Raw genomic sequence first — 27,898 nt, 5'->3', positions numbered from 1 at the left:
TCCATCATTCATTCATTCTTCTTCTTTAAATTGAATATTACACAAAACCGCGGAAAAAACACCTGATGATTTACTCAAAACAAATTCTCTTCCAATAGTAATCATTCCATTTGTGATTATTTTAACTATCATTTTCTGTATAAGTGTAAATTGGAGATGTTGTTTCAATTATTACCGTCGGGGAGCATCAGCGGGAAAACCATTAAACATGTTTTTTTCATGTACGTTTGTTTTCCTTTTTTTTGATAGTTTGTTCTTTTTTATTTTGTTTTAGTTTTTTCAAATCCATTATAAATAGAGATTTACTTCCCCATGATTTCCATAATTATTTTTAATTTTATATTCTTTTATATCACTATAGAATAGATAACTTTACTTTAGACAACTTTAGAACAGAGCAGCTAAACATGACAGTCGAATACGAAACCAAACAATTAACTCCAGCCCAAATCAAAATCATTTTGGATACCGTTCCAATTTTAGAAGAAGCCGGTGAAACATTGACTCAAAAATTCTATCAACGTATGATTGGAAATTATGATGAAGTTAAACCATTTTTCAACACCACTGATCAAAAATTATTGAGACAACCAAAAATTTTAGCATTTGCTTTATTGAATTATGCTAAAAACATTGAAGATTTGACTCCATTGACCGATTTTGTTAAACAAATTGTTGTTAAACACATTGGTTTACAAGTGTTACCAGAACATTATCCAATTGTTGGTACTTGTCTTATTCAAACCATGGTTGAATTATTACCTCCAGAAATTGCTAACAAAGACTTTTTGGAAGCTTGGACTATTGCTTACGGGAACTTGGCTAAATTATTGATCGATTTAGAAGCCGCAGAATATGCCAAACAACCATGGCGTTGGTTTAAAGATTTCAAAGTGACAAGAATTGTTCAAGAATGTAAAGATGTCAAATCCGTTTATTTCACTCCAGTTGATAAAGATCTTTTACCATTACCAAAACCTGAACGTGGTCAATACTTGTGTTTCAGATGGAAATTACCTGGTGAAGAATTTGAGATTTCTCGTGAATATTCAGTGTCAGAATTCCCTAAAGAAAATGAATATAGAATTTCTGTTAGACATGTCCCAGGTGGTAAGATCTCAGGTTATATTCATAACAATTTGAAAGTTGGCGATATTTTGAAAGTTGCTCCTCCTGCTGGTAATTTTGTCTATGACCCAGCTACAGACAAGGAATTGATTTTCGTTGCTGGTGGTATTGGTATTACCCCATTGTTATCAATGATTGAACGTGCTTTAGAAGAAGGAAAAAATGTCAAACTTTTGTACTCAAACAGATCTGCTGAAACTAGAGCTTTCGGCAACCTTTTCAAAGAATACAAGAGCAAATTTGGTGACAAATTCCAAGCCATTGAATACTTTTCTGAAGACAATAACACCGATGACAAGATTGTTATTGATAAAGCATTTAACCGTAAATTGACTACTGATGATTTAGATTTTATTGCTCCAGAACATGATGTGTACCTTGTTGGTCCAAGAGAGTTTATGAAAGATATCAAAGAACATTTGGGTAAAAAGAATGTTCCTGTCAAGCTTGAATATTTTGGTCCTTACGATCCTTAAACTATTTGTGGGGGGTGTATATCTTTAGATAGGAATGATCCAATTAATGAAAATCTAGTACATAGTATATAGTATTGCTTAAATTATAAAGTTTTTATGAATTTGAAAAAAATAAGACCAGTAGAAGTTAACTGACCAACTAAGCAGAAAGAGGGAGCTTAAAGTAAAGAGAATGTTGATGGTGATGAAGAAATCTTTACTGAAACAAGAATTGCCGATCTTTGCGGAATATTAAACGCGACTTCGTAAATCCTAAATCTAAAATGTTAAAGTTTTGTGTAATTACTATTAAAACAATACTCTCTAGACAAAGCGAATTGTCAGAATGATAATTGAGATCTCTTCGTGAGATTCGCGGCTTACATCATCACACCAAGTTCATTAATAATATTTTTATTACATTAAACACAAACCTCCCTACATACAATTCTAGAAATCTTCAACTTGTAAAATATACTTGGCATCATCAACCCTTACATCTTTCTTTTTGAAATTCTTCCATTCCGTTAATCCATCAATCTTGAACTTTAACTTATCATCAAGAACCAAATCCAAAGCCTGTTGACACCATTGTTGTTTGAAACTCAAGCCCGTTTCTTGGTGATAATTATAATTTGTCCAATTGTTCAATAAATTGCTTGTCCAAGAACTAGACCATGGATTTAATATACCCTCTTGGAAAGTAACTAAATGATCAATATCATAAGTTGGCTCACTGATATCGAAATTACATGCACTAACTAAGCTAGATCCATACTTTTTCGGTTTCAAAATCCTTGTCAAAAATGGTTCTTTGACATTCCCATTGAATAACTTCCCAAGAGAAGTGGAAATATTTTGTTTGAATGGTAAATTGATTTCTTCAATTTCATTAATTTTAGTACTAGTAGTTTGGAAATATTTCTTACATCCAATTAAATCAATAATCATATCCAATTTATAATCATTAATGTTTTTCTCATCAATTTTTTGTTGTTCTCCAACATCACCGTTATGACGAAGTGGTACTAATAATGCATTGATCACTTCACTAGCAAAAAAATTTGGTTTTTTGAAATTAACAGGAATTTTTTCCCCAGGGAAATACAATCCATCATTAAATAAATCAAAACTTATAATTTTAAAATCTCTTGTTTGTGAAGGATTGTAATATTTTTTTTGAAATTGATCAACAATACCTTCCATGAATTTCAAAGATTTCTCTCGAATAACTAAAATAAGCTTCATGTATTCAAGGTTTGGATACTCTATCAACAAGATTTGTAGCAATGTTAAGCCAAGGTTTATATCAGCACCATTAATCAAAATATTCGCCTCAGTATTTTTAGGATTCAAGTGTTGAAGCAATTGTTTGGAATGATTGTACAATAAGGGGAAGGAACACAACTTTGCCAATGGAGGAAGTGTACTATGTGGTTCAGAATTTTTGCGACTTGTTACTGCAACCTCGTATTTGCTATCTTCTTCTGGGGTTGTTGATGACTGTTCGTCTTCTTCAATTTGAAAATCTTTTCCGACTCCTGCAGTATTTATATTGATATCAACTTGGTGAAGCTTATTCAAAGTTTCTTCATCAACTTTTATCAAAACATCACGATTAGGGTAAATCAATTGACTTGATGATAATGATCCACGTCTTGATGTAGGGTCTATTAACCCAAAAACATAATCTCCAACAGAATAGTTCTTGGCCATAGACGAACCAACGTTGGTGATAACCCCAGAGAACTCATATCCCATTCCAACTTTGACATTACTAAGATTCAACACATACTGATTAATCTTAGCATAATCCAATGCGTTCAACCCTCCAAATTTAATATCAACAATGACACTATCGGAACTTGGTGGTAAATTGATAGTGGTATAATGAAATTGTAATTCGGTTTCTTTATTCTGCACGGAAATATTCTTGACATCGAAAAATTTCAATTTACTCAAATCAGGCAAGTCTTTTAATCGGAATCTACTATTTGGTACTGGATTATGATTGGCATTTTTATCAATGATTGGTTTGGGATCAATTTTGGAATTTCTCTTCTCCAAATATGCCAATTCAGCTGGAATTTTATGAAATGGAGATGACTTCAATTTAATCTCTTCCTTTTGTTTTAAAACTTTGTGATGTTCTTTAAGATCTTCTTCAGGGGCAGCAGCGAATCCAACTGATTTCTTTTTAGGTTTAGTATCTTGTGATACTTGAGGCAGTTGAGTGGGTGATTGTTGACTTAATGAAATATCAACTTCAGAAGTGTCTGATTCGGACATGTTGCAACTAGTTTATCAATCAAATTTAAAAAGAAGAAATAACCAATTTTGGTATCCTTTAAAAGGGGTAAACTGAGAAAAAAAAGACGAGAAATGGATTAGTATATATTAAGTGATAATGATGATTATATTATATTATATGTGCTTGGACCGAAATCCGATTTAGACAGTAGAACCAAAAAAAAACCGCTCAAACTTTAAGCCATAAAAACCTGCTAAAGTGCGTGTGAATTGACTGAGTGATTTTATAACCGAACTTTCCTGATCCGGTGCCATGACATCTATCAATTAGTCGCCTATCCCATGTATAGGGCATTGTGGTACAAATTCATTACATGATCAATGATACAGCAATTGTTTATTAGATAGTGATTTTAGCTATGATTGAAAGTGATTAAAGGCAAATTTGGTCACGTGAAGAGTACTTTATACGACATAACATATCTGAATATAAATAAATACTTTCTGATATAAGTGAAAAAAATAATTGAACAAACAAACTGGAAGTATAAGTCCTTTTTCATGCTGATTTGGTTTTCCCCATCATAAAGCTAAAACCTTATTGGTCGATGTAGTCCCGGGGCATTAATCCCATTTGTCAATTGAATTGCTTCCCCTTTTTAATTTTTTTTTTGTTACTACTCGCTCCCTAGTCTACCCCATCTCGGACCTAGCCCAGCTCCCACACACACGCACCCACCCACGATACGGCACACATACACACAAACAAAAAATGATCAACGATAACTTGAAATTGTTGAATTATCTCTTTGCAGAGTTTAAACAATCATTTCTTTTTCTAATCCACATATTCATTTATAAGTCTGCCATAAAATTTATACATGTCAACACGCAGCAGACAACTCCTACCACCAAGCTTGAGTTTTGTACGTCATGTTTCACAAACAGTTACATTCACAGCAATGGATATATCATCCAGTGGTGGCTTTTCCCATAAACAACCATCAAAAGTGGGGAAGTTGATTGTTCCTATTCTAAAAAGCCCTTCTCACTTGGGTCATTCTAGTAGTCGAGTCAATCGTTTGTATAACGAAGACAAGTATAGTGCTAATTTGTTACAAGTCAAAGAGTCACAGATATTTAATTTTAGTATTTTTGATGGCCATGGGGGTGATCAATGCTCGACGTACTTGGCAGAAAACTTATCACTGGCATTAGAGGACCTGGACCAATTGGTTGAGAATGATAACGACCGTCAAGAATTGTTCAAAAAATACGCCAAGAATGTTGGTGGATATTGGAAACGGTGGTATAAACACCGTGATAACACTGTTGCAAATTGGGAGAAGGAACGAATAAAATTAAAGAATTTTCTTTCTGATGATTTAGCAACAAGAGTGCCTCTTGCGTTTTTGAATGCCGATTACAACTTTTTCAGTAAAGAACAGAAATCAGGTTCAACATGTACGTCAGCACTAATTGAAACCATTTATTCCAAACCAGGAACCTTCCAACCGTTTTTTGAAAACTATTATTTCAATAGACACACCATTTCCAAGTTAAGTATTGGTCATTTGGGTGACACTAGGGCTATTGTAGCGGACAAGAATGGGTTGGCTCATACACTAACCACTGACCACCATCCACTGAACCCAATCGAAGCTAAAAGGTTGAGAAAATATGCAGCAAATTTTTTTATGACAGACTCCTTTGGAGAAGAAAGGTTTGTTGCATTAGCAAACACACGTGCTTTTGGTGACGTTGATTATAAAGAGGTCGGAGTGACAGCAGAGCCTGATTTCAACCAGTATATAATTGGTGATCTGGACGCCATCAAACAGTTTTTAACTCCTGATGAAATCGAGAAATACACTATAGGAGGATTAGGTGGAGATGAGAGTTTCCTTATTTTGTGCAGTGACGGGGTAACTAATATATTAACTGATCAGGAAATCGCTGATATTGTGCTCACACATGTTAATTTGAAAGGTCAAACTGTGGCCACCCCACAATATTGTGCAGAGCAAGTTATCAAATTTGTTGAGTTTGTGGGAGGTGATGATAACGCGACATGCTTGGTCATAAGATTGAACGGTTGGGGTAATTGGCCAATTATAGATAGAACGGGAGAGTTAAGACAAGCAAGACTTGATGATTACAATCCAAGAGGTGCACGCGGATAAAACTCTACCACTTCACACACAATTAAATTGTTGTGTTTTTGTTTTCATTTTTATTTCCCAATTATTTATTATCATTCCATTATTATTAGAATAAATATATAAAGAAATATATATATACAAGTCATAAACACAAACAAATCCAAACCAGTTTCCCTCTTTCTCTTAATTCTTGGAATATTTATACATGAATCTCTTTCTTGTTTGAGCAAACTCACCCAATTTTGAGCCTACCATGTCGTCTGTCACTTCCAACTCGACATATTCTTTCCCGTTATGCACTTCGAATTTCAAACCAACAAACTGTGGAATAATTGTACAGTTTCTGGCCTTTGTTCTTATAGGAGTTTTATTCTTGATTGCATTGGCAACAGGTAATGGTACAATATGTGGTCCCTTCCAGACAGAACGAGCACCTAATCTTGTTATAGTTGGTATCATATTTCGGTAGCTAGGGAGTGTTTGAATCTATAGGTGAAGAATCGAAAATTTTTTTTTTCGTAACATTTTTGACTTTGGGTGTTGGTTGGTTAAGTGCGTGAAGGAGAAAAGAAAGATTTGTTGAAAATAACTGAGATGCATAAAGTAGGCCGCTCTTACATAGAAAAAAACTACGATCTCATCTTGAACAATTTTCAATTGTACAGTTGTTTTCCTCCTTTTTTTCTTTAAAGCAAACTGAACAACTTACATGGGATTGATAAATTATGTTTAGTCAGAGATATGATCCTTTAGCAGAAGAGAATAACGGCAGTCGACCAGCCGATTCTGGATTTGGCGTGAGTCTAAAGAAAAGAAAATTAAGTGATGATGAGAGTTCTGATGAGGAAGAAGAAGAGGAAGAAACAGATGAGTCTGAACATGAATCTTCCCAGGATGAAGATATCAACGAAGAAGAACCAGAAGAAGAAGATGAAGATACCAACAAAGTTGACGACAACATGGAAATTGATCTGCAGCCAGAAGTAGATCCAGATTATATTCACAAACATCAAGCAATTTTCAACAAATTCAAACAGTCCACAGAATCAGAAACAATTGAACAAGACAAAGAAGAAGACGGAGAAGAGGACGCAAATATTGAACAACATAGTCTTGTCCCATTACCACAACCAGCATTGCCAAGAGATCGAAAACTATCATCTGTGTCAACTCATACAAAGAACCTAGATTGGTTAACTAAACCGCAATATGCTTCACCACTGGATAAAAAGGCTTTCACAGATTTTAAATCATCGTCATTTATGATAAAAAATTTGGAAAAAATGGGATTTACTGAAGCATTTTCCGTACAAATAAGTGTTCTTAATATGATGCTCCCAGAGATCGAAGCACAAAAACTAAAACCAGATCGTGTTGGTGATATTCTTGTTAATGCATCTACTGGGTCAGGTAAAACTTTAGCGTATCTGATTCCCATAATTGAAAGTCTATACCGAAGAGTAGTTCCAAGAGTGAGGGTGATTATATTGGTTCCGACAAAACCTTTAATCAATCAAGTCAAATCAACATTATTACAACTCTCGAGTGGAACCAATTTACAAATTGCAGCATTGAAAAATGATGTATCTATAAATGACGAAAAAGATCTGTTAACCAAATCTGTTCCTGACATTATAGTTAGTACGCCAGGTAGACTTGTGGAGCATTTGCTTAATGATTCTATCAATTTATCAAGCTTGCAATATTTGATAATTGATGAAGCTGATAGATTATTGAACCAAAGTTTCCAAAATTGGTCGAATGTGTTATTAGATAAAATAGATTCACAAATCAACATTGCAGAAGTTTGGAAATTATCAGTGCAGAAATTGGTGTTTTCGGCTACATTAACAACAGATGCCGGGAAATTATCAAGTTTGAAATTTTATAATCCAAGGTTGATAATTGTTAATGATTCCAAACAATTGGTTAATGAAATATTCACTGTTCCCGTGACATTATCTGAATTCAAAATTCATTTGGGTGTGGCAAAGAATTCATTGAAACCATTAATTTTAACCAAATTTTTAATATCAACAAACAAGTTGTCTAATGTGCTCATATTCACCAAATCTAACGAATCATCAATCAGATTAACTGAATTGTTAACCAGCTTATTTCAAAAACTTTCTATCAATTTAAAGATTGCCTTTATTAATTCAACAAATAACAGAACATCAATCCGTTCTAAAATACTAAAACAATTTAGTAACCAAGAAGTTAACATTTTGATCACTACTGATTTAATTGCCAGAGGTATTGATGTGGCATCTATCACCGATGTCATCAACTACGACTTACCAAATTCTTCCAGAGAATATGTTCACAGAGTTGGAAGAACTGCGAGAGCCAACCAAGTAGGGTATGCATACAGTTTCTGTTTTGGTAAGGGAGAAAATAGTTGGTTCAAAAAATTAGCCCATGAAGTGAGTCGAAGTAAAGAAGTTGAAAACGTGGACTTGAATGTAAAAGAATTAATATCCGACAGAGACGAAGAGATTTATCAACAAGCATTACATGAGTTACAACAACAAGCTAAGAAATAATTGATTATATATGGAAATTTATCCTATAAATATAGTTACATATTAAAGAACTAAGCAACAATATAAATCCAGCTATATCTTGCCAACCAACAAAGTAATAACAAATTTTGAGTGCCTTTGGGACGAATTAACTTTTCATAGCTAGATAGTGAGCCATTGCCTCTACTTGGGTGGTCTTTTTAGACGGGCTATGACCTTTCGATGAAGGTTTCTTCTTTAGCTTTTGACCTAAACTTGTGGCCTTTGATTTTATACTTGCTAGCGTCGAAGTAGTGGATTTTATTGATACGTTGGCGGAATCTGTTTTCTTCAAGTCTGACATTTATTATGAATTGTTTGTTAGAAGTGTAATGGAGGGGATATGATTTACTATACGTACCCACAAAAAAGTAAGTGAATTCAACTCCCTATTTATAGGACTGGATAATTGATACTCCCCCCACCTCATTAGTCAGCAAAAGGCAAGCTGCGAATTATGGATTGCGAAGTTTTCTCTATTTGCTGTTTAATCTAGATTCTCGTAACCATTAGCTTCTACATGTATTCTTTATATTTTCATAGCATTTTTAGTTTGTTATTGTTTTGCAGTAATATTGATGACTAATTACTTTTTTTTTGGTGGTGTTGCTATTGTTACAGCCGTAGATTTGTTCTTTTTTTGGTGTGTGGTTGAAGATATTAAATCCGTGTGGAATTCACATACACGGCCAAAGTAGCCCCCCTTTCCCCCCACCTGCAATATTAGTAGAAACTCTGACTCATATCAATAATAGGTCATATACAATAACAAAAGAATTCGTAAACATTATTAAAATACAAAAAATGACTAACTACTTAAACATGCTTTTTTTGGCAACTCTATTTTTCCTCTTTGTTGACCAAAATGTCCTCAACGTTTTCTGAAACTGGTTTATTATCAACAGCTTCAAATAAACCGTGTTTGTGGTTTTCATGGAAAACTTCTTCAGTTTCGTGTTGCACACGTTTCATAAGAATATCATGTGCTCTCCAGGCAGGTAATTCTGGACTAAATAATCTATCCATATCTTCCAAGGCAATACCTTTTGTTTCTGGCAAGCAGAAGAAAAGAAATGGGATGGTGGCCACTGCCAAAGCAGCGAAAAAGAAATAAATACCATAATCCATGGCACGAATCATGTTGGTTGTGAATCTTGACATGATAAAGATCGGCACCCATGACATAGCGGCATTTATAGCTTGAACAAAAGATCTGATATTTTGATCAAACACTTCACTGCCAACAACAAATGGACCTCCTGACCAGGCTAAGATAAATGAAGCAATCCAAATATACATCATAGCAATGGCAGCTTTGCCTCCTGGACCGGCCAGAACACCTGGTTTTGTAGGATCGTTCAATTTCAAGTATGCACCAATGTACCAAAAACAAAGTGAACAAACAGTAGACGAAGCCATAAATGCCTTTCTTCTTCCAACTGTGTCGACAATAAACAAAATGTAAATGAATGTACAAATAAACTTGACAACACCAAACATACCCGTTGAAAATAATGAAGCATTGGTTCCCTTAACACCTAAACCTTGGAAAAGAATTGGAGAATAGTAATTGATAGATTGAATACCCAAAAAGTTACAAACAACATAGATGGTCATGGTGATTAACAAACGACGCAAGACTAGTTTATTGTTGAAAAACACTTCATAAAATGGATCCATGATTCCAAGCCCGATTTTCTGTTTTTGTTCTTCAATGGATTCTTTGACTTGATTGACTTCGTAAACAATATATTCATCGTCCTCTGGTAATTGTCTGAACCAAGTCAAGTTCTTGATGGCTTCGTCATATCTACCAACTTGCATTAACCATCTAGGAGATTCCTTCATGAAGATACTCCCAAGTAAAAACAACCCACTAGGAATTAATTGAATAGCAAACGGTATGTACCATTGTCTTTTACCTTCAGGAATATGCGAGTCAACCCCATAGTTGATCCAAAACCCAACAAGATCACCAACTCTCCAACCAATCTCGTAACTACTGGTTAATTGACCTCTGATTGCTGGCGGGGCAATTTCCGATATATACACCACTGTCAAGTTAGTGGAAAACCCAACTGCCACACCTGCCATGACTCTACCAGCATAGATGGGGCCCAACCCGACACTTGAGTTTGCAGCCAACATGATACCAGACCCAGCAGTAATTAAAAATGCAGCAAAGATTAATGGAATACGTCTACCAAGATAGAATGAAAATGGATAAGAGAACAAGGCCCCAAAGAAACAACCAGCATGGAAAACCGAGATGACATTGGAAATAATAAAACTAGAATGAGCTGACTTGTCAAGACCAAACTCGTTTTTAAAAGAATCTAAGGCAACAGTACCACCGATAAACCCACCATCATACCCGATGATAATGGCAGCAGCAGATGCCATAATAGCAGTCATATAAATTCTATAATTATAAACCTGTGGTGGAGTTGGTCTATCTTCCACCTTTTCAAACAAGTTTTTCATTTTAAACCATGATTTCTTTTTTGGTTCTGATTTGGTTGGTGATGATATTTGTTCAATAGACTGGGAGCTTGTTGATGACATAGAATCCTGTTTGGTATGTGACTCGTATGTTGCAGTTGTTTTCTCGTCAGACATAATGATATTGATGATGTGCTTTGAACTGACTAGATTGTTTTGTTTGAATGAATGGATGAAAAAGAATGGAACAGATCAAACAACCCAGGATTGGGGGGCAGCGAAGACTCTATTTATACTTTTGAACCAGAGGTTATAGCTTTATTGGGGGATACAGAGGAGAAAGCGAAGAAGATTAAAAGATTTTCCTATTTTTTTTTTTCTTTTTTTAGTTTAAATGAATTTCGGGGTGTTTGTGTTATTAAATTAAGTAAATGTTTAGTATGGTTTTGAATAAATTTTTTGTTTCCATTGTTTCAGTGTTTAACTTTGCTGTGGTTGGCTTTGTTTGTGCAATTTCAACCCCATATACATATGTAATCCGTTCTGGTTAGGTTGTGACACTAGGCTGGCTAGAAGTTGATTGGATAAACTCTAATCTACAAATTTCAAACATATATTGTAAAACAAAGCCCCATCTCTTGAAAGGTTGATAACTCTAACCCGTTTAGCTTGCACGTTCTCTTTCGAAAGGAGTATTTGCAATTTGGTTATAATACTTGCTTTGGGGAAATTTAGTTGGTAGTTTTTGTTTTTTTTTTGGCTGACTTGGTCTGTTGGGGGGATCCCCCACAGAACCCCAAATTTTTTGGGGGATCTCTGCTCTGCTCTACTTTTCTGTTAACAATTATAGCACAAGATTGAATCAGGGGAGGAGGAGAGGTATATGGGGTCACACGTACTTGAGAAGGTAATCATTATTGTGAAGAAGCTGTTTATAAGCTGATTTTCTATCAGCACACCAATTAAGGTGATTTGTTGGTGTGAGTGATCGATGATACCAAGATCTGGACGGCTAGATCTCGGAACATCTTGGTTCTGACACGCTCGGAAAAATAATAAATTGCATCCAAAGTTTCGGGTGTGAATTCTCTCTGCTGCTCACATAAATGAATGATGTTCTCGCTAATTTGCAAATAATGTGGAGTAATGGTTAATGGAATCATTCGATTAAACTGAAATCTTTTGTGATCTAAAATACAAGGATCCCCCAGATTTTAACGTTTTCTGATGTGGGGGATCCTTATATAGGTGTAACGTGGGGGATCATTCACCACCCTCCACCACCAAGAAAAAAGAGAGATTATCGTAACGATCATTTCCGATCTGGTATGTTTTAGTTTGCTAATTATACCCCATATCCGTTTATTTAAAGGTGTGACAATCAGGAGTTGTTGCGGCTTTCTAAAAATGTAACCAGATACGAATTAAAGGTTGTCGATTTCTATCTGCTCTTTGTAAAAGGGTTAATAATTATTATTGGTGCTATGGCGGGTGTTGATTCTTGGACGTGTGCGACCAGCTCATTTTTCTTGATGGGTCCGAGATCAAGCCCGACGCGTGGCGAGGGAAAAAAAAATTTAACTCTATGTCTTTATTGTTCCCAGAACAAGGAAAGAAAGCAAAATAGCATATCGAACATAGATTCAAGTATGTTGCTATCCCCAACAATACTTTCCATTATCTTTAGACAAATCTATTTATGCCATTCTATTAGTATTATTCCTTACTGCCAATTCTAGTTTTCTGCTTTGTCTTTTTTTTTTTCTATTTTTTTTTCTTTTTCAACTCGCGTCATCATGAGAATAATTTGAAATTTTACAACAAACAACAACATTCAACGTTCACCACCACCCACCACTAGTAAACACAATGTATATAACCCCGAACCAATATGCAAAGACGTTCCAAGATATAAAACGCTCATCATTATCTCACTCCACCTGTAAACTTGTTATATTTGTTTCTTGCTTAGATGTGGATGCATTATGTGCTGCCAAAATTTTGAGTTTACTTTTAAGAAAAGAATTAATCCAATATCAATTAATTCCTACAACAGGATACTCGGATTTAAAATTGCATTATGATAAGTTGGATAGTGAGGTCACAAATATAATACTAATTGGATGTGGTGCCATGTTGGATTTAGAAGGATTTTTCGATGTCAATCCAGAAGAGTTTTTAGGTGATAATTCTACTACCAATGGCCACACAATAGATAACGACACTGAATTAGAACTAGATGCAGTGAAAACTGACAATTTTGCCTTGACAAGAAAAATCTATGTTGTAGATGGACACAGACCGTGGAATTTGGATAATTTATTTGGATCGGCCATGGTTGTTTGTTTGGATAATGGGTATATTGATGGGAACTTGAACGAAGAAAAGGAAGCATACAATGTGTTGGTAGAAATGAGTGATAGTGAAGACGAAGATGAAGATGAAGGGCACAACCAGAACAGTCATACTGATGATGACCAAGAGGGAGACAAAACTGATGCTGATGATGAAAATGACGAATCAAGTGTTTCAACATCACGCAAAGGAGTTAAATCCATCAATGAAGATAAGATTCAGACATATTACAACCAGTCATCAACAATAGCAAGCTCATGCTCGATAACAGTTTATGCATTAGTTAGTGCCATCGGTGAGACCAATGTTGACAACTTATGGTTAGGCATTGTCGGTGCCAGTGGATTTGATTGTTCTATATTTGTCGACGAAGTGAGGCGTTTCTCGACCGATTCTGGTATTCATATGGAACGTGGGACGTACCTTCCGTTGTTGCGACATTCTTCTCTTTACGATGCCTTGCTTTATAACTGGATTGACGGTGACAAGAGAATACACAAGATTCTTGCAAAAATGGGTGTTCCGATTGTTGCTGCAAAACAACAATGGCAATATTTAGATCCACCAATCAAGAACAAACTACCTGGATTATTGAAGAAATATCTACCTGAACTCCCACAAGTTGAAATATTTTACCGATGTGGTGTCACGTCCATGGACGTGTTTGTTTCATTAACTGCATTATTAGAGACCGGGGTTGGTCTCAACAATACTAGTGCTAATAGTATTGACCATGGTGACCTTGAAGATGAAAATGAACTAATTCGAAGAGAAATTAAAAGCAGAGAGTCAAGCTACATTCGAAATTTTTGGTCAGCCTTTGATTCAGTAAGTTCTTTTGGGATTTCCAACAACATTGGATTAGAAAAGGGAATAACAGCAGCAAAATTGGTTCAAAAAGAATTATTCCAAACTATCAAATACATAATTGAACAAAAATTAATTAAAAATTTAAAAGTTTATCGACTTTGCATTTTAAAAGATGAGTCCTCGCATCTGGGTTTTGATAATCCAGTATTGTTAATTAAATTGTCTAATCGTATCATGGATTATTTAAAACAACAAACACTGAAACCTTTAGTGGTAGCAGCAGAACTTTCCAATACATATTTCGTTTTGGGTATGGGAATTAACAATGCATTTTCTAAAATTTCTGGTGCTCAAATGAAGAAAGATTTCTTTGAAGCATCATTAGTGGAAATTAAAAAGGAAGATTTGGCTCCATTTTTGGAACAATTGACCTTCAATTTATAAAAAAAGAAAGCGAAAGAAAAAGATACTACTATATTGCATTCAAACCATAAATTTTTGTAATAATATACATTGTACAAGTACTGGCATAAAGAAAGAAAGAAAAAAAATCTATATTATTTGTAATTATTATCCGATCTGAGCATTTTTATTGCATAAATTGCTTTGTAGTTTCTTAATTGTCTTGCACCAATAATCTAGTTGAAGTTCTAGCTTGTTGAATCATATATTCGTCACATAACACTAATGCAGTCATGGCTTCGACAATTGGAACTGCTCTTGGGGTGACACTTGGATCGTGTCTACCTCTAGCAGCCAAAACACCACTTTTACCATCATAAGTGGCAGTTTCTTGTTCTTGACTGATAGTAGCAGCCGATTTGAAGGCAACTGAGAAATAAATGTTTTCACCGTTTGAGATTCCTCCTTGGATACCACCACTATTGTTTGTTTCAGTTCTTAATCTTCCGAAATTTTCATCATAATAGAATGCATCGTTATGTTTTGAACCAGGGATCTTGATACCTTCAAATCCAGAACCAAATTCAAACCCTTTGGTAGCGGGTAATGATAACATGGCATGAGCCAATTTAGCTTCCAATTTATCGAAACATGGTTCACCTAATCCAATTGGACAATTTCTGATAACACAAGTGACAACACCACCAATGGAATCTTTAGCATCACGATATTTTTCAATCACTTTAACCATTTCTTCACGGACATTTGCATCTGGACATCTTATTGGACCTACACCATCGACTTGTTCTCTAGTGATAGTGTTTAAAAGTTCTTGGAATTTTGCATCTTGAGGAGATTTACTCATAGATATTTCACCAATAGCACTTACAAAGGCAACAATTTCAACATTATTCACTTTGGCCAAAATCTTTTCTGCAATGGCTCCTGCGGCAACTCTACCAATAGTTTCTCTAGCAGATGATCTACCACCACCAGAACTAGATTTGGTTCCGTATTTCTGTATATAGGTCCAATCGGCATGACTTGGTCTTGGATACAAATCGGTCTCACTGTAATCACCAGGACGATGATCTTTATTTCTCACAATCATTCCAATAGGTGAACCCAAAGTTAATCCATTCTCAGTTCCACTTTGTATTTCAACTAAATCTTTTTCATCTCTTGGGGTAGATAATTTACTTTGACCTGGACGTCTACGAGTCAATTGTGGTTGAATATCTGCTTCAGTTAATGACATCCCTGGTGGACACCCATCAACAATACACCCAACTGATTTACAGTGTGATTCCCCATATGTAGTAACTTTAAATAATGTTCCAAAGGACGACATGTTGTTGTTTGTTGTTAATGATTTATCTTTGATAACTGATGTTGATATGTTCAAAAATAAATTTTTCAAAATTTTTTTTTTTTCAACTGCAAAGAGTGTGCTCATAATGAGAAAAAAAAACGGAAATGACTCAACCAAAATTTTGTCACCATATTATTATTCTTGTAAGCTCACACACAAACACACACACAAACACCCATAACAATTCTACTCTTTGATCCATTCAAAATGTACTAATAATACTGACTCTTATCTAACTATCTATACTATATATATACTTGATATTCTATAAAACTGAAGTTTTCTTTGTCTTGTTAACATTTTCCATAGCCAATTCACTCAAATATGGATACATGGAAGCATAACCTTTGGCATTAGCACTCGAGGCATTACCCAATTTCACTCTCATGGCGATCCCTTGACTAATAACTGAAAGACGTAACAACCCAAATGTATGACCAATTGGCCATAATTCAGATGGATTATTTTTCGAATCAGTCTTGGACCAAGTCACCAATTTTTCATATTCGTGCAATTTCTCGTATAAAAATGCTGTTGAGTTTTTATTTTCAGCACCCATTTCGGTTTTTTGAGGATAGTATAACATACGATTCAATTTGTTGGGTAATTGGAATGCTTGTAAGAAATTAGCCAAGTCGAAAAGTGGATTACCAACAGTAGTCAATTCCCAATCCAAGACACCACAAACGGTTTTCGACTTTGGATCAAATAGTATATTATCGATTTTCAAATCTCCATGAATCAAAGTCAATTTATCTGGATCTTGTGGAGCATATTTTTGTAACCAACCGGTAATTTTATCAAAATCAGGAATTGGTGGTACATGTTGACTTTGTAAATTGTGAATATTATTCAAGGTTTTAATTTGACGAGCAAAATAAGAGGTACTCTTTAATTTCTCGATATTTTGAAATTGGGGGAAATGAGATTTTGGTAATAATGAGATTAATTTCTCGACATTTAATAAATGAATGGCAGCAATTGTTTCAATAATGGATTTCCAATATTGTTTTTGATCGGATTCTTCAATACCAGGCATACTTGGATTCTTAATTTGAATACCATTTACATAATCCATAATATAAAACACATAACCAATCTGTGATTCATCTTCACATAACAAATGAACTTTAGGGACTGGTACAGTAAGGTTGTCCGATTCAGAATTCAAAATATTGATAGCATTCAAAATGAAAAATTCTCTTTCCACGGCATGAGCCAGTTTGGAAATCAATTTGGAATTAGGAGATGGTTTCCTACGTAAAACATAGTTTTTCCCTTCTGGAGTAGAAAGAAAATATGTTGGATTGGATTGACCAAATGTAAATTGTTTGATTTCACTAAAAGTGGTTGGAACTGTTGCTTTATGACCCAAAACCACTTTACTAGATTGTGAGGTTGTGGCTGAGGCAAGCAAATCTTTTAATTTGTTTATATCTAAAGGAGATCTAATATCAGTAAGTTCTGGAGCAGACATGGCTTGTGGAATTTGAGGTGTTAGATTGAATATGTATAAAGGATACAAATCAAACAAGAAAGAAAGAAGGATATATATATGAGAGTGAAAGAAAGGGCAGTTATAATTTTGAGGTTTAAATCGTTGGTGATTGAATGTGGGGAAAAAAAAAGTAGAAGCAACGGATTAAAATGGAGAAACAAATTTGAACTAATAATGTTTGGGTGGGACACGGGAGAAAAAAATTGAAGGTGGAGTTGCCGAGGGAAATTGGTAGTTGCAGAAACCATTTTCCGTTGATCATGGGATGCTACGGTATCTTCTTTTATATGGATTGCTTACCACTTGAGCCTTAGTTGATTAATAGGTACTATCGGAAACAGGTAGCAAATATAGAAAGTACCATCGTACATGCTTGCCTATGAGTGTTGGTTTCACTGAGAATTTGCACGTGAACCCCTCCAAATTGGGTAGTTACTTAAGATCAATAGACTAATAACTAGATATCAAGGTCATTGCTGAAATTCCCTTGATCGGAAAGTCTCTTCAATAGAAGAGAAACTGTGGTAACTCCAATTAATTCAATTCTGTACATTAATTCTAGATATTGATTTAGTCGAGAGGTAAAAATAATTTCAACCCAATATTGCTGGGAATACTATTCAAACCCCTGTATGTACAAATTTTAGCTATAGTATACTTTTATATCTGTATAAAATAAACTTTCGAACACCCTTCAAATTTCCAAGAAATTCAATTATGACCACTATAGTCAAATAATAATGTCTCTCAATGCAAACTCAAACTAACCATATACACAATGTAGACTTTAATGTTTCCTAGCAATCAACCTGACCCTTCCTCCTCTTTGCTTACTTGCAGGATTAGAAACAAAACGCACGGATAAATGCTCACACTCATAACCTCATCTTTTACATCCAACTAAAACAGTGACATCGTGCAAATCCGTCTTTTGGAGGAAATCGTAGGATAGGAAAAATGTATACGGCTCTTCACTGCTTGCTGAACACTGCCTCAGGCAACATATATTTACTGCCTCGTCTCTCTAATTTTTTTTTAATTTTATTTTTCTTGGGTTTCGTTGGTTATGATGCCTGGTTCCAATTTAGTATGTTAATTCAGTTTCAGGTGTTCTACTAAATCCACAATGGATCGAAACAATTCCACATTGGAAGTTGTCCCTATATCCCCACTGATATTTAGAAATATCGGCACATTGAATTTCTTCACTAATAGTTGATTAAGCAGTTTGATTTGATCGTTATTTGTCAGATTGTTCAAGTATGTCGAATAAGAAGAAATTGTATATATGTAATCACCCATTTCTTGATTGCCTTGTTGGTTGATGTATATTGACATTGGTGCTTTGCTATGAGTTTTGGAATTGAAGGTGATTACTATTGTATAGTCAATCCCATTTATATTTATGTCTTCGATTAAGTGAGTCATGGCTAGTAGGATGGGATAGTTGATGGCTGACTTCTTGATGTATCGATGTTGGTTCTAGACTGTTTTTATTAACTCTTTTTTTTTTTCTTTCAATTTGATTATTGTTGTGAAAAATCTGTATCAGGTATGTCAATGTTTGAAGGCTTTTCGTCTAAAAACTATTTCGTGCCAGTTGTCTCAAAAAAATTTTTCTTTTTCCGTTCCAAGTTTCGAGTGGTTGGTAGTGTGATGAGTGGTTCGTCGTGGTAGTGTGTATATGTGTATGTTCGTGTGACATGTTTACCAAAACCACTTTTTTTTTTCATTTTCCACGTGAGCCACAAAATGTACATTGTCTATCATACAGGATAGACATGATTTTGCATAATTATACGTTTAAACGTATAAGCATACACTAAATTGTTCTATTTGAGATTATAACTTGGCTTTTAAGGTTATAATAGGTTTAGAGGGTGGAGAGAGAAGGCTACAACAACTAGTAAAAAAGTTTCTTCCTCCGGGTGGAAAAAAGAGAAATAATAAGGAAAGTAAAAGGGGAAATTAAGTTTTGCAAACGATAGAATAAAGAATAATATAGAAATTCCCTTTCTTTTTTGATCCATTTATAAATACTTGCAATTAACCTCTTCAAATATATTTTTAGTTGTTTCCTTCTTTTTATAGAATCCAAACTTCTTGGTGAATTTTGCATTTATAAGGAATCTCAAGTCGTCAATATATTTTTAATTCTGGTTTTGGACCGCTTGAGATTTTTGTGAGGTTCCATAACACAATTTTTAATTAGCAGCAATTTGGTTTTTATTTTTTACCATTCGCATTCAACATTAGCCATTGGTACTACTACTACTGCTGTCCTAACCTATTGGCTTCTGCAACTACTACCACCGTCGTAAAGATTTACCTCCCCTTTCCTGCTCCTCGTTTGTTTTGCCCGCTTCTCAATTTGTGTTCTATTCCGTTCCCACGCAAAACAAATTTAAATCCTGCATTCCATTAAGAATCACCAACACAATACAATACAATACAACCACAGTACATATACATATATAACGACAAAACCATTACCCATTCCTCACCCTTTTTATAAATATTGTCAAGTGATTACAATTTTCTGATTGACAATACTGAATTGAATTTGAATTCAAAACAACAAAAAAGAAAGAGTGAGAGAAAGAGTGAGAGAAAAAAAATCACCTTATAATTTGTTTTGTTACCAAACAAAATTAACATTATAATATACATCCATATATAAAATAGAGAGTTAACCGAACAAAGTTGATTGTTCTTTTGATTATTTTTCATTTTAGTTTATTTTTGTTATTGTTATTATAGTTATTATTATTATCAAGTCTTTGTTGGGAATTTTTTATTTTATTTCCTTACTCAAAAAGAATTAATATTGAAATATTTACTAAAAAAAACCAAAAATCAACAAATCAATTAACCGTTTAATATAATAAAGAAGACGTCTCAGGATATTTAGTTTTACATCAGAAGCTTGATCTAAAAAGAAAACTACTATAAATCAAGGAATTTGTTTGAAGTTTAGAATTCCTCCCTTAAATAACTGGAACAAAAAAAAAACGCAGCATTAAATACCCCCACCACCCCCTCCAAACTAAACACAATTTGATTCATTTGATAAGTTAAGTGGATCTTTCTTTTCTTTATTCATTATTGAGAAGTTTAAAAACATAATATAAAAGAATAATCATATTATAACCTAAGTTTAACCTAACCTAACTTTCTCCCCCCTCCTCCTATTGTTGTGGTTTGTTTTTTTTCTAATATACTACCACTTTCCTTGAAAATAAAGAAGGAAGGACAAAAACAAATTGCAAAAAAAAAAAAGAGAAACAAGCTCCCACCAACAAAAACAACAAACATAATACAATCAAGTTGGGTTCGGTTTTTGTAATTGGGAAAGGAAATTTAACTAAATTAAATATAATAGGAATATATTTTGAATGCATTCTTTTTACGTTCACTTGTCACCTGGTTTTTAAAATTTTCATCAATTTTTTATCTACAACTTTCTTTTTCTTTTCTTATTTGATCTGATTTTTTTTTTCAATTTTGAGTTCTTATTTTCATTAGCTTTTTCCAGTTAGTGGTCCCTTGAGATATATATACATATAGAGAGAGATAGTGGATTTTCATTTTTTTTGCACCTATCATGAAAACTTCGTCATCAAGCTCATTGAGCATATCGAGATCAAGTAATTTGGAGTCACCTTCAATGTCACTGATTTCAAGCAAAATATCCAATGAAGATTCCAAAAATAAACCTGAAACTGAAACAGAATCAAAAGTTGAAACAAAAGGAAGTAAGCATGAAGATCGGTCAATAACAGAAACTTCCGACCAACTGGCAAAACAAGAGCAAGAAGGACAAGGACGTTCCCAAAACGAACCAAAACAAGAGTTGATTCAAAGTTTGAATAAATATGTTTTCAACACGCAATGTGGTAATGGACAAACTTTCAATAATTTCCCAATTATTGTTAGAATTCCTATTAACGATAAACAAGGTAGGCAAGAAATTGAGAATTTTGTTTCTGGATGTTCAGGAATATCAGCAGTCTATCATCATCAAGAGAAGAAAGAAATTGATAAGGCGGTGGAGTTTTTCAATATAGGATTCACTACAAAGAAGGAATTGGATGATTTGATTTATAAATTGTACCAAGAACAAATTGTTTATGAATTGGATTATTCAAAATTTATATCGCATCCAGGGATTCTTTTCATTAAAAATTTATCAAGCAATTTGATGTTTGATAATAACTATAATCATAAAGAAGACAGAACAGAAGACGACTACGACGACGACCAAGAGGAAACAGAAACAGAGTCAATTACCATTGTGGAATCTACTGAACCCAAGCATAAATTGTTTGAATTTTTAATGGATAATTCATATTTTAAATCATTACAAGAGGTGAAAATTTTCAATAATGATAATAACAATATTTCTACCATACCTTTATCATCATTTGCCATTGTTAAATTTTCTAATCATTTGGATGTTGATATTTTAATTAAAAAATATAACAAGTATGTCCCCAATATTTTCAATAATAATACCAATATTCCATTGTTTCTTAATAAATATCTTAATCGAAAAGAAAGATTTGTGTTCCCAGGAGCACCAAATTTGGCCAATACTACCAATAACACAACTAATAGTAGTGGTGGTACTAGTAGTACAGGAACAACAACAACAACAAACACAACAATTAGCCCTACAAGATCAATGGATAATTTTAATCTTATTATTGTTGAAAATTTACTCAATTTTTTACCTCGAATAAAATTGAATGAAGAAGTATTTAATGGGTTTATAAATAAATTTAATAGTTTTGGTAATTTAATTGATCAAATTTATTTCCCACTTTCAGATAAGGGAGCAAACTTGGAAGAAATTAAAACTTTGGATTTTGGATTCATTAGATTCAAACAACTAGGTAGTAACAACAACAATAATGGCAACACAAATATAATGGAAAATACTTTACGAATATTGTATTATTTGAATGGATTGACTTGGGAAGAATTTAATCAATTGGATGTAAACAATTTACGTTCATTTTTACAAGATGCCAAATTTGAACAGCGCGAGCTACCAAGTGAAGAAGAAGAAAACGAAGAAAATGAGACAAACAATACTACTACTACTACTACTAATGATGATGATAATGATCAAGGTTCAAATCAAGGTAAACTCTCAATTACAATTGCTCAACATAAGCATAATCATTATTTGTTTGCTCAATCTAATAGTTTATATTTATCAATGGGGAAAGATTCTAGTATTTCCATTAGTTTCCCAAATCCGGTTTTCACTATTAATCAATTTTCACGAAGTTTAAATTATCAAGAAACAAATATTTATGTAAATAATTTGCCCATTGTATTTAATAATGATGATTGTACATGGGAATCATTTTGGGGTCAATTTGGAATTATTAAATCGGCCAAAATTATTAAACCTCAATTTTATCATGAATATGAAGATGATCATAAATCAGGTAAAATTGGATTTGTGTTTTACAAGACATTTAAAATGGCCATTAGAGCTATATTAATGACAAATAATAAAGTGGTTAATGTTGGTCATTATAATCCTATTGTTATTCAATCTTCATTTGCTATTCAAAAATCAAATTCAAATAAAGATTCAAAACAACAACAACAACATAATCATCATAATAATTTATCTATTACTAATCCTAATCATATGGTGGTGGGGTCCAACAATACTGTATCTGCAACGGCTGCAGCAGTAGCGGCAGCGGCAACAGTGGCAAATCAATCGTATTATACTTATCAACCAATGTTGCCTTATTATTATGGTTATCCTGCAACTCCTTACCAATTTGCCAATGTATTACCTGGTCCACCACCACCACCACCTCCACCACATCCCCACCCACTTCCTGGTGCTGCTGGTTCTGCTGGTTCTGCTAATTCCGTAACTGGTGATAATAATAGAAATACGGCAATGTCTGCTGCTGCTACTGCTGCTACTACTACCGCGTATTCAAATTATTTGATACCAGCAAGAGGTTATCCATATTATTATTTCAAGTTGGGTGTGGATAAATCAAACAAAGAGTAAAAACAATGTTGCCCCGTTTGTTTCGTTTTTTTTTTAGTTCTTCTTTTCAGTATAGGTTATTATTTATATTGATTAACAACAACAATAAATAAAAAAAGACACATTAAAAAACTTGTTTGGTAATTATGATACAAAAATTTGTTTATTAAAATGATTTTTTTCAAACTATTTACAATGATGGTGGTGACGACGACGAAGAAACGGAAGATGATGGTTCATCTCTATTTATTGGTTTAATAGTTGATGATTCAACATTAATCTCTTCTTGTTGTTGTTCTTCTTCAATAGGTTCCACCAGATTAACTTCTTCAATGTAATGTTTTAACATACTTTCAATTCCATTCTTTAATGTCACAGAACTGGAATCACAACTACGACAAGCCCCTTTCAATCTTAAATATACTGTACCATCTTCCTCATTAAAATTGACAAATTCAATATCACCACCATCATCTTGAATTGCTGGTCTGATTCTCGTGAAAATCAATTCTTTGATCATTGATACAACTTCATCATCATCTTCATTTATCGCCATATCATTAGTTAATAATGAATTCCCATACTCATCAACATTATCTTCTAATAGTATAGGGGTACCATTAGTTAAATATTCTGTTAATATGGAAAAAATTTCCGGTTTTAAAAGTGACCAATCAAAATTATTTGACTTTTCAATAGTGATGAAATCACTTCCAAACATAACTGATCTTATCCCATCAATACTGAATAATTTAAGTGCTAATGGAGATGATGCAGCTTCTCGACCACTTAAAAACTCTTTGGTTTGATTATCTTGTAAAATTTTTATCAGTGGTAAAAACTTTAATGCTTGTTCATTAGGAGTTTCTGAAGTTTGAATGAATAGATTTCTTATGGTGGTGGTTATCAAAGGGGTTCTCTTGGTTATTGGTGTATAATGAAGTAAAGATCGTGGAATATTTCTAGTAAATGTGAACATTATATATATTATGTTAAAGATGGAATAGATTATTTATTGATGCAATTTCTCTTCATCATATTTTATTGTTTCTTTCCTTTCTTTTTGATTGTATTGAAGAAAAAAAAAAAACTGACCAGTGCACACGACTAAGTGTAGAGTACTTTCCAGCAAAAGAAAAAAGGAAAAAAATTCTTATATAATTTCGGACCATATTGAAAAAGAATACTTTAATCATCTTTGGGAATTTGATTATCTGAATTAATAAAGATAGAGATTGAAAATTATGGATGCGGTATTAATTTCATTATTAACAATCTTACTAGGATTTGTTTTAATACTAATTATTTTTTTCATACAAACTGGTGGGTTGAAATCCCTCGTATCGACCACCACATCCAAGAAATCATCACTTTATCATCCAACTTTCCTTATACTAGGAGCAAACAATTCTGGGAAAACATCTTTCTTCTACAAATTACTACAATTATCTAATGATGATGAGATAGATGACAAGGCCAACACTACTACCGTTGCTGCCACAGTATCATCATTGGAACCAAATGTTACAAAGATAAATTTACCAATTTCCAATCCATCAATTGGTAAACCATTTCAATTGATTGATTATCCCGGACATTTGAAATTACAAAAAGTGTTTGAACGATTAATAATTGATGAAATAACATTAAAGAATCTTAAGGGGGTTGTATATATGATTGATTCTTCTAGTGTTAATATTAATGATGATACCAATTTGGAAAGTATTGTTAAATTCTTGTACAATTTATTTAGTATTACGGAACGGATACCTAATGGAGTTGATTTTTTGATTGCTATTAATAAAACTGATTTATTTGATTCTGTCCCTGTTCATAAAATAAAGACAAAATTAGAATTGGAAATCAATAAATTGATCCGTCATGAAATTGAAAATGTTGAAAAAACTTCGGGCATTGACGATAATGATAACGATAATGGTAATCAGAATAGCAACGGTGGTGGTGGTAATAGTTCCAATGGTGATAACAGTGATGGCATTAACGGTGAAAGTTTGAGAGCATTTTGGATGAGTGTTGTTGGGTCTGGAAATTTCACTTTTGATAAGTTGGAAGGTAATGTTGATTTTGTTGGTGGTAGCGTTTTGAAAAATAAGATTAGTCAATGGGAAAATTGGTTTGATGAAAAAGTTGTTAATCCATAAGTGTTGGAAACCTTAGTTTTGTCAATTTCTACATGTTCTTTTGCAATAACAACAATAATATACGTATAATATATGAAAACTTATAATAATATAAAAAGAATAAAGCTAAACAAACAATAACAACAACAGTAATAAAAAGATATTTAATATATAAAAAAAGGAAAAGTAACTTACATAGCACACACACACATTCAACTTCCACAATACAACAAAATTCCTCTCCCATAATGATAATAGCATCACCAAAATCCGATTAAATCAATAAATTCGAACAACATCAAAAACTAATAAAAATTTCACAACACTCAAACAATTCTTTGTTTTTCTTTTTCTTTAATAAAACTAATATTATATATATAAAAATAAAGCATACCATTAATAAAGCATCACCATTCAACATTCTTTCTTTCTTTCTTTTCTTTCTTTTTTTCATCATCAAATTGATTGTAATAAATCGTTAACTTTCATTGGTAAAAAAAATATGAAATATTCTACTTTTTTTACCGGTTTCGTAATATACAAAATTTTTACAAGAGAAGTAATAAAAGAAGAAAGTAGGTGTTGTTGTACCTCTCTCCCCCTCCACTCAACTATGTAAGATAATAATAATAATAATGGGAAAAGAACAAAAAAAAAGACTCTATATATGGTACAACCCAATTAATGTCTAAAATGATTAACTTTTTTTTTATACAATAATGCATTGAATAAACAAACAAATCAAGAATTGGAACTGGATGGGGATGTGGATGTGGAATTGGAAAAGTATTTCTGAATAAAGGGGGATCTAATATACAAAAAAAAGGATTGGTGATACAATGAATTGCAAAATTATATGCATTTGTGTTTTGAAGTTTGTAATTAATTGTGATTGTAATTGTAATTGTGATGAGTGTTGGGTGTTAGATGTTGGTGTAGATTTAGGTAACGGGGGGTGGGGGATATTGTACGTTTGTGTTTGTGTATGTATGTGTGTGTTTGTAGGTTTGTGAATATAAAAAAGGAAACAGGAATAATAAAATAACAATAGTGACAATAATTTTATCAATTTCAAGACTCATCGTGTAAACTCGATTATTTCACAGCCTTCTTTGGTTTTCTTTGATTGGCTCCTGGTCGATTGTTAGCCACATTTGCTGGGGCATATCTTGGTTTTTTGTCTGCTGGTTTCAAAATTTGGAACGAACATAACAAACTTTCATCAACTGACATCATGGCACCAGCATTATCGAATTCACCACAATAGTTTGGTGCTGAAAACAATGTTACCAATTGTCGTTTGCTGAAAAACTCGTATCCGTCTTCAACAACTTGATGGGCACGACAGATCAAGTCCATATCATGTTTTTGTAAAAATCGAGACACAACATCAGGTCCAAAAGTAAACGACACACCACGGTCATTCTCCGACCATCCAGTGATGTCCTTATCGGGATCTGACCATAATAAATCACACAACAACCCGACATCTGGGATATCGGTTGGTCTCATTACTCTTCTGATCTGTTCCATAGAATTCAAATCTGGAGACAAACCTCCATGCATGGTGAAGATTTTCTCGTCAATTATGGCAGCGATTGGAAGACAATTGAAACAATCTGTAAAAGTCTTCCATAATTTTATATTGAATCTTCTTTTACATTCATCGTAGAATCCATAGATACGGTTGATACTGGCACATTCGTGGTTACCACGAAGAATGAAAAAATTTTCTGGATATTTGATCTTGTAGGCAAGTAAAAGGCAAATTGTTTCTAATGATTGTTTACCACGATCAACGTAGTCCCCTAAAAATAAGTAGTTGGCTTCAGGGGGGAAGCCACCATATTCGAATAAACGGAGTAGATCGTAATATTGTCCATGGATATCACCACAAATCTTGATTGGTGCCTCTAACTCCAAAAGAATAGGTTGTTGGATGAAAATTTCACGGGCCTTAGTACAAAGGAATCTAATCTCATTTTCGGTTAATGTAACTTGTTTTCCGGGTCTTGATCCTCTCACTTCCAAAAGACGGTCGACAATATTGTCAACGGAGATGGAATCGTCTTCGATATTGTTTGACATTATAGGCTATATTACTAAATGTTGTTAGTAAGCAATTGGACACACCAAATAAAAAAAAAAAAAAAATATAAACAGCAAGAAACACATTGTTGAACAATAAACAAAGGTGGCAAATCCCTCTCTTTTAATCAACTGAATAGTGTTCTATACTATCATATGTGATAATTAACATACCTTTGATGATGGAATACTAGGGTTTGGTT

At 33.5% G+C, this 27,898-nt stretch overlaps 15 protein-coding genes across 15 annotated transcripts; 6 read left to right on the top strand and 9 right to left on the bottom strand. All coding sequences in view use genetic code 12, as the record gives it.

The window, feature by feature from the left end:
- Positions 1 to 407: 407 nt before the first annotated feature.
- Positions 408 to 1,604, top strand: YHB1 (Yhb1p; the record flags this gene model as incomplete). The annotated part of the gene is made up of 1 exon (XM_705954.1): positions 408 to 1,604. The coding sequence occupies one exon, from the start codon at positions 408 to 410 to the stop codon at positions 1,602 to 1,604; it is 1,197 nt and encodes a 398-aa protein (XP_711046.1).
- Positions 1,605 to 2,033: 429 nt separating this feature from the next.
- On the bottom strand, positions 2,034 to 3,872 carry CAALFM_CR07780WA (uncharacterized protein; the record flags this gene model as incomplete). The annotated part of the gene is made up of 1 exon (XM_705953.2): positions 2,034 to 3,872. The coding sequence occupies one exon, from the start codon at positions 3,870 to 3,872 to the stop codon at positions 2,034 to 2,036; it is 1,839 nt and encodes a 612-aa protein (XP_711045.2).
- Positions 3,873 to 4,714: 842 nt separating this feature from the next.
- Positions 4,715 to 6,016, top strand: PTC6 (type 2C protein phosphatase; the record flags this gene model as incomplete). Its single annotated transcript, XM_705952.2, has 1 exon — positions 4,715 to 6,016. One exon carries the CDS (start codon positions 4,715 to 4,717, stop codon positions 6,014 to 6,016), a length of 1,302 nt encoding a protein of 433 aa, XP_711044.1.
- Positions 6,017 to 6,178: 162 nt separating this feature from the next.
- On the bottom strand, positions 6,179 to 6,454 carry CAALFM_CR07760WA (mitochondrial 37S ribosomal protein uS19m; the record flags this gene model as incomplete). The annotated part of the gene is made up of 1 exon (XM_019475557.1): positions 6,179 to 6,454. One exon carries the CDS (start codon positions 6,452 to 6,454, stop codon positions 6,179 to 6,181), a length of 276 nt encoding a protein of 91 aa, XP_019331102.1.
- A 266-nt stretch (positions 6,455 to 6,720) lies between these two features.
- CAALFM_CR07750CA (putative ATP-dependent RNA helicase) lies at positions 6,721 to 8,541 on the top strand (the record flags this gene model as incomplete). The annotated part of the gene is made up of 1 exon (XM_705951.2): positions 6,721 to 8,541. The coding sequence occupies one exon, from the start codon at positions 6,721 to 6,723 to the stop codon at positions 8,539 to 8,541; it is 1,821 nt and encodes a 606-aa protein (XP_711043.2).
- Positions 8,542 to 8,668: 127 nt separating this feature from the next.
- Positions 8,669 to 8,863, bottom strand: CAALFM_CR07740WA (uncharacterized protein; the record flags this gene model as incomplete). The annotated part of the gene is made up of 1 exon (XM_019475556.1): positions 8,669 to 8,863. One exon carries the CDS (start codon positions 8,861 to 8,863, stop codon positions 8,669 to 8,671), a length of 195 nt encoding a protein of 64 aa, XP_019331101.1.
- Positions 8,864 to 9,399: 536 nt separating this feature from the next.
- HGT14 (Hgt14p) lies at positions 9,400 to 11,178 on the bottom strand (the record flags this gene model as incomplete). Its single annotated transcript, XM_704988.2, has 1 exon — positions 9,400 to 11,178. The coding sequence occupies one exon, from the start codon at positions 11,176 to 11,178 to the stop codon at positions 9,400 to 9,402; it is 1,779 nt and encodes a 592-aa protein (XP_710080.1).
- A 1,692-nt stretch (positions 11,179 to 12,870) lies between these two features.
- CDC45 (DNA replication initiation factor) lies at positions 12,871 to 14,610 on the top strand (the record flags this gene model as incomplete). The annotated part of the gene is made up of 1 exon (XM_705020.2): positions 12,871 to 14,610. The coding sequence occupies one exon, from the start codon at positions 12,871 to 12,873 to the stop codon at positions 14,608 to 14,610; it is 1,740 nt and encodes a 579-aa protein (XP_710112.2).
- Positions 14,611 to 14,782: 172 nt separating this feature from the next.
- Positions 14,783 to 16,024, bottom strand: ARO2 (bifunctional chorismate synthase/riboflavin reductase [NAD(P)H]; the record flags this gene model as incomplete). The annotated part of the gene is made up of 1 exon (XM_705119.2): positions 14,783 to 16,024. One exon carries the CDS (start codon positions 16,022 to 16,024, stop codon positions 14,783 to 14,785), a length of 1,242 nt encoding a protein of 413 aa, XP_710211.2.
- Positions 16,025 to 16,205: 181 nt separating this feature from the next.
- Positions 16,206 to 17,417, bottom strand: CAALFM_CR07700WA (uncharacterized protein; the record flags this gene model as incomplete). Its single annotated transcript, XM_705118.2, has 1 exon — positions 16,206 to 17,417. The coding sequence occupies one exon, from the start codon at positions 17,415 to 17,417 to the stop codon at positions 16,206 to 16,208; it is 1,212 nt and encodes a 403-aa protein (XP_710210.1).
- Positions 17,418 to 18,530: 1,113 nt separating this feature from the next.
- CAALFM_CR07690WA (uncharacterized protein) lies at positions 18,531 to 18,866 on the bottom strand (the record flags this gene model as incomplete). Its single annotated transcript, XM_705117.2, has 1 exon — positions 18,531 to 18,866. One exon carries the CDS (start codon positions 18,864 to 18,866, stop codon positions 18,531 to 18,533), a length of 336 nt encoding a protein of 111 aa, XP_710209.2.
- A 2,176-nt stretch (positions 18,867 to 21,042) lies between these two features.
- Positions 21,043 to 23,487, top strand: CAALFM_CR07680CA (uncharacterized protein; the record flags this gene model as incomplete). Its single annotated transcript, XM_705116.2, has 1 exon — positions 21,043 to 23,487. One exon carries the CDS (start codon positions 21,043 to 21,045, stop codon positions 23,485 to 23,487), a length of 2,445 nt encoding a protein of 814 aa, XP_710208.2.
- Positions 23,488 to 23,656: 169 nt separating this feature from the next.
- CAALFM_CR07670WA (uncharacterized protein) lies at positions 23,657 to 24,445 on the bottom strand (the record flags this gene model as incomplete). Its single annotated transcript, XM_705115.2, has 1 exon — positions 23,657 to 24,445. The coding sequence occupies one exon, from the start codon at positions 24,443 to 24,445 to the stop codon at positions 23,657 to 23,659; it is 789 nt and encodes a 262-aa protein (XP_710207.2).
- Positions 24,446 to 24,710: 265 nt separating this feature from the next.
- On the top strand, positions 24,711 to 25,628 carry CAALFM_CR07660CA (Signal recognition particle receptor subunit beta; the record flags this gene model as incomplete). The annotated part of the gene is made up of 1 exon (XM_706049.1): positions 24,711 to 25,628. One exon carries the CDS (start codon positions 24,711 to 24,713, stop codon positions 25,626 to 25,628), a length of 918 nt encoding a protein of 305 aa, XP_711141.1.
- A 1,074-nt stretch (positions 25,629 to 26,702) lies between these two features.
- On the bottom strand, positions 26,703 to 27,695 carry GLC7 (type 1 serine/threonine-protein phosphatase catalytic subunit; the record flags this gene model as incomplete). Its single annotated transcript, XM_706050.2, has 1 exon — positions 26,703 to 27,695. One exon carries the CDS (start codon positions 27,693 to 27,695, stop codon positions 26,703 to 26,705), a length of 993 nt encoding a protein of 330 aa, XP_711142.1.
- Between the last annotated feature and the right edge of the window lie 203 nt (positions 27,696 to 27,898).

The sequence above is a fragment of the Candida albicans genome, chromosome R (genome assembly GCF_000182965.3).
Source record: "Candida albicans SC5314 chromosome R, complete sequence".
In the NCBI taxonomy this organism is placed as follows: Eukaryota; Fungi; Ascomycota; class Pichiomycetes; order Serinales; family Debaryomycetaceae; genus Candida; species Candida albicans.
Note: the sequence above shows the minus strand (reverse complement) of the source record. Positions and strands in the feature narration are given on the sequence as shown.